The following is a 5,769-nucleotide window of genomic DNA, read 5'->3' as shown; positions in this document are numbered from 1 at the left end:
CAATTATAATTAATATTATATTTTCATCATAAAAATTACATTTCTATATAACTTGACATGTGTTCATGGTTAAGTGAGACTGTCTCATATGGCAGCCACTCATTAGGAATTAATTATCAAGGCAATCCTACCAAAGTAAAAAATCTGACATGCTCGCTTCCCAATTCTTGTACTTTTCTCTAAAATTTGAAGTTAGGGACTCAATTCAATGTATATTTTTAATACAATTGATCATATTACATTGTAGTATTGCCTTCTCTAATACTAGATCTCATGACCTATGTCATTTGAGCACAAGTTGCTTGAAGACTCAATCCAATGTTTGAAATTGGAATTTTAAGGATTATATATGTAATTCAAAATTGATCAGTGAATGTGCGCATTTTAGACTGTAATAATCATACGAAAAGAGCTTTGAGCAAGATAGACAGACTGACAGAATATATAATATCATCAATTAACTCATAGGCACAGACTGATACATACACGGATCCACAATCTCCTTTACCCAAACAAGCTGTAAAACAAGCTTTACACTGTTACTCAAAAAACTCGAATCCCTTTTTTCTTTTCTTTTTTTACCCAGGAAGTAACTAATCTTCTGCCATAAATTGTAAACATCTTTAATCGATAAAATAATCGGCTTGAGATTTAAGATTGCTTATTTTGTCCATCTATCTATCCTTCAAAATCTGTTTTAACCCACTGAACATACTTGCCCTTCACCATCTTCTCATCAAAGTCTCTGCCTTTAACCTCTGCAATCTTCACAGCATTAGCCATGGCTTCCTCCTGCACCTGAGCAATCCTGCGGCTCCTCTTCCTCGCCCAGGCCTCCCTCTCCGCCTCCAAATCCTCGAAATCCCTCACCCAACAGCTGTGCACCAGACACGTGGCCGCCGACACCACTAACTGCAAGACCAGCATCGCCATCATCGCCCCGCACTCCAACCTTATGAGCAGCTTCGCCTCGCGGGCGTCCCTGGGCGACTTTAGCATGGCGAGGCTGGGTTTCTCCTTGGTGAAGAGCGCCAGGACCGCGAGGATTTGCGCCAGGGAGGAGGCGAGGAGGAGGGAGACGTGGGTTATGAAGCAGAAGCGAGTGAGGTGGGAGTAGAAGGCGATGAAGGAGGAGAGAAGGGAGATTGCGGAGACGAGGAGGAAGGCGAAGCCCAGCGAGGTCGGTGGGTTTCGGAGTAAGATGATGGGGATTACAGAAGCTGAAGAGAGGATGAAGAGGATGAAGTTGAGGAAGGAGAGTAGGAGGTTTGGGAATGAGCATGAATTCCTCAGCTTCGAAGAAGAACCCATTTTTGTTTCAAATTGAGATTGAATTGATGTGTTTGGAGTTTTAAAGATGAAATTAAATGGTCCGTTGAAAGAGAGGGCAGGTGGGGGTGGTGCCCGTAACGGCTAGATGTGTGGGTGATGGCCCCACTTCTGAGTTTATCTCGTGCATGTATTCATCAATCTTCCCTCTTCTCGGTTTTGAAGACTTGAGGATTTTGAGAGATAATAGACGTTAAAAGCGTGCATTCGAATGCTCAATTCATGTGATGATTGTGTCTTTTACAGATAATACTTTACATTCTCCTCGAAAATTACATTACAAGCAACATCCTATATAAAAATTTGGGAAAATTGCATTTTTCGTCCCTAAGTTATAGCGTAATTGCAGAATTCGCCCCTAAGTTATGGTAATACTCACTTTTCGTACCTAAGTTCTTATTGGCGTTGCACTTTTCGTCCCTGAGTTATTCAAATTGTAAATTTCGTCACTAATTTATAATTGCGTTGCACTTTTCGTTCCTATGCAAACTTTGGTAAATTTTCGTTAAAAAATTTTTTAATCGAACTTTTCCGGTTCAATGCCAATTTTTTTAACGAAGTTTACTGAAAAAGTTCGATTAAAAAATTTTTAAAACGAAAATTTACCGAAGTTTGCAAACTTAAGTTAATGACGAAAACTGCAACATAATGATAACTTAGGGCGGAATTTGCAATTTGAATAACTCAGGGACGAAAAGTGCAACGCCAATGAGAACTTAGGGACGAAAAGTGAGTATTACCATAACTTAGGGACGAATTCTGCAATTAGCCTATAATTTAAGGACGAAAAATGCAATTTTCCCTAAAAATTTCTTCTATTTCAAAAATAAAAACACTGAAATATATTACTAGTATAATTTTCTATAAGCAAATGATTACTGATTTACAGATGATGTACTGCTATTAATTAATATTTTCTATTTTTGAAATAGAATATTGTAACATTTCTTTAAAACTACTTTAAATAACATAATAACTTTTAAATTGAATTCTTAGCCCTTCAAATTTTATACATGCATCGAAATATTTTAAAATAATAGGTGCAGGGACCGATCCAGAAAATTATTTGAGTGGGCGTATGATGAGTTTAGAAATGTCAATGACAAAATATGAAACATCCATAATATGTGGTTCAAATACAAATATATTATAAATTACAATACAATATGTATGATAGACTACAAATAATTAGGGGCGGAGCCAAAACTATACTTGGATAGGGTGAAATTTTAAAGTACTTGAAATGTTATAAAAATATTTATGGCAAAATATGAAACATAATAAATTAGATAAAATAGTTTGAATGTATAAGACATTATACTCATAAATATTTTAATTTTAATTAGATCAACTACTTTAAGTTTTCTAAATTAATTTGAATATGATGAAATAATATAATATAAACTTATGGTCTACATTTACGAAATGATTCAAAAAAAAATATAGACTTTAAAAAAATATTTAATTTATTGAAGGATTGAAAGAGTTAGAATAAAGAAAAGAAGCTAAAATATAATAAGATCCTACTAGGGGATTTGATCTCATGACATTCCACAATTCCATATGCATAATATATATATTCAAAGTTACAACCAACTAAGCTAATCAAGTACTTAATAATTAACACATAAATTTTGATTTAAATATATAAGGGGGAGGGGAGGGGTGAGAGGTACAACTGCCCTCACAATCTCCCTTGTAGATCCGCTCATGAATAGGAGTTGAAAAAACAAAAATGAGAGAGAAGAAAAAACAGTCATCATAGTTGTAGATTTAGACTCTAATGAGTGTGGCCATAGTTGTCCTCTAAAAATTATTTTTTTAATAAATTTTTTTATATGATATAAAATAAAGATAATTTATGGACATTATTTTTTTTATGAGGTAATTTATGGACATTATTGTTAGTAACAAATGCAACGGTCAATCATTTAATCTTGTCATTTATTGTATCAGTTACAAATGTAATTATATATATGGTGATATGAAATGGTGTAAAAGATGCTGGTTGTTATGAACAAGTTGTATTTAGTTTTGATGATACCAAAATATGTTAGGAATAGCAATCCCCAAAATTTACTCTTTAGACAAATGATTGTAAAATTCTAAGGAAATCTAAGATCAACGTTACAGCACCGGAGAAATAAAAATGAGACCGGAAAGTAACCTAGTTCAAAAGATAACGATAAGAATATTTAGGATTGTCTATTGTAATCTCTTTTGAAAGCAGTCAAACTGAAAAGAAGAAGCCAGCGAGGTACTTGAAGAATGGGAGTCTGGAAGGTAGCTTAATTGGAGTCCGAAAGGAAGTCTAGAAGAAGTTCGAAACGTAAACTCAAACGAAGGCTAGAACGTAAACTCAAAAGATTCCGGAAGGTAAACTCAAAGAGTCCGAAAGGCAAAGAGAAAAGGATTCCGGAAGATAAATTTGAAGAAGTTTAGAACGTAAAATTAAAGAAGTCCGGAACGTTAAAAGAAACTTGACAAGAAGGTAAAGGAAAAAGGAAGAAAGATGGAAGAACCGGAAGGTTACTTTCCGGAAGGTGGAAGTCTAGTTTCCAAGTCACCTTACAAATGAGTCTACCATCCGACCAGATTCAAAATTCCAAATCAGATTTAACAATGGTCAAGAGTACGTATGGGTTAAAGCATGCTTAGTGCCCGAAAACAATGAGTCATGAGAAATTTAAAAAGGAGCTAAAATCAGACTAAGATTAGTGGAAGATAAGCTCAAAATAGTGGTTGAAGGAATATTGCCACTAAGCTAAAAGACAAAATGGCACAAGTTACAATGCTACTCAACCCATGAAGTATGCTTGGAACACAGGGACCCATGTTCAGCATGGGATTAAGAAGTAAAGAAATAATTTCCCTCCAACGGAATTAGTTCTCACTCTCTGTATATACCAATGCTCAAGAAGAAGGAAAAATACCGAATTACGAACAATCAAGATACACAAGTGAATCATACAAGTGATAATACAATCAAGTGATTCATTTAGAAGTGATTATCTGAGCGAAAGTTACAAAAAGATACAAATTTAGTATCTTACAAGGAAAGGCATTTGTGAAAAAGAAAAAGAGAGAAAAAGGCGTACAAGCTATATCTATAAGAAGAAACTGTGGCAACAATGGCGAATCAAGGCCAAGTCTTTTGAGTTGGAGAAGTGTGTATTACTTGTTCAACCCAATCAACACACTACTTAGGGGAAGTAGAAAGAGGAGGAGTAATAGGAGGTGGTCTTGTGAAAAACCTAAGGGTTGAGGCTAGCTTGGTATTGATAAGTGCCAAAGATGCCTACTTTTTAGGGTCAATTTGGAGTTCTTTTGTGTTCATTTGAAGTCCTTTGTGAGTGATTTTTTGTTACAATGCTTTGAATTGTGCTAATGTGCGGCCAAACCCTATCACTTGTACTCTTTTAATGTTTTGAAAGGGGTTTGAGCTAAAAAGGAAGCATTTGGGCATGAATTTGGAAGAGCAAAGAAGAAGTGCAAAAAGCGAAGGAGAACATTGTACCCCGGCCTTGATCGTGCCCGGGATCGTGCGAAGAAGCTTTGCCTCCATAAGTCGGCTCACGATTGTGGCCAAGTCGTGGAGAGATTAAGTTTCCTAGCCACGATAGTGGTGGGAATTGTGGCCGGGAAGCAACGCGCAAAGTTGATCTTTTGCGGGATTTTTTTATTATAAGAGCATCCATACTAAGGGGTTTTTTCACGGTTTTTTATGATAAAATTATCAGATGGAGGAGAGAGAGGGCATGTGAGAGAAAGCAAAGGTTCATCTGCAATGCATGGTTTTTGGAACAGTAATTCGCTGACATTAATGCAAAGAAAAATGAAAAGTTGTGCGCGTTTCGCGCATAGCAAAGCCTAGTCGGGTGCATTACTCAACATTTTTTTTAATGTCAAAGTAGTGTTTTTTTTTCTTTTTTTTTTCTTTTTTTCTTCTTCTCTTTCCATGTTCTCTGTCCTAATCACCCTTACAAAAACCCCTCAAAAACCACAAAAAAAAAAACAAAAAAAAAAAAACAAACTTCACAATTAAAGATGCTCTAAATAGCTTAGTTTTAGTTGGAATTGGAGGTTGGATTTCATTTGTAACATTTTTCACTTCAATTGGACTTCTCTATACTCAAGAACTCTTTCGAGATAGAGGAAAATCCGCCTAATATTTCGGCCAAAAATAAAACACACCAAAAATTAAAAAAAAAAAAAAAAAAAACAATCCTGAAGTTAAACAAATACCCCTAGCCATTTAAAAAACCTATAAATAATCTAATAATTACCATTAATCTAAATCATTCATAATTAAAATCCAATAAACCAAAATTGTCCTAATTATCCTCCATAATATGTGTCCTCATTTGAATACAAATCAATATATATATATATATATATATATATATATATATATATATATATATATATATATATATATAT

The 5,769-nt window shown here is 34.7% G+C and overlaps 1 protein-coding gene across 1 annotated transcript; it reads right to left on the bottom strand.

Annotated features, from left to right (window-relative positions):
* Positions 1–426: 426 nt before the first annotated feature.
* Positions 427–1,311, bottom strand: LOC116020977. Its single transcript, XM_031261562.1, has one exon. It carries the CDS (start codon positions 1,309–1,311, stop codon positions 679–681), a length of 633 nt encoding a protein of 210 aa, XP_031117422.1. The 3' UTR covers positions 427–678.
* Between the last annotated feature and the right edge of the window lie 4,458 nt (positions 1,312–5,769).

The sequence above is a fragment of the Ipomoea triloba genome, chromosome 5, assembly GCF_003576645.1.
Source record: "Ipomoea triloba cultivar NCNSP0323 chromosome 5, ASM357664v1".
NCBI classification, from domain to species: Eukaryota; Viridiplantae; Streptophyta; class Magnoliopsida; order Solanales; family Convolvulaceae; genus Ipomoea; species Ipomoea triloba.
The sequence above is the reverse complement of the archived record's forward strand: the minus strand, read 5'-3'. Positions and strand labels throughout refer to the sequence as shown.

What these genes read in the sequence shown, in the direction of transcription:
- LOC116020977 (XM_031261562.1), bottom strand. Translation starts at nt 1,311, where the DNA reads ATGGGTTCTTCTTCGAAGCTGAGGAATTCATGCTCATTCCCAAACCTC.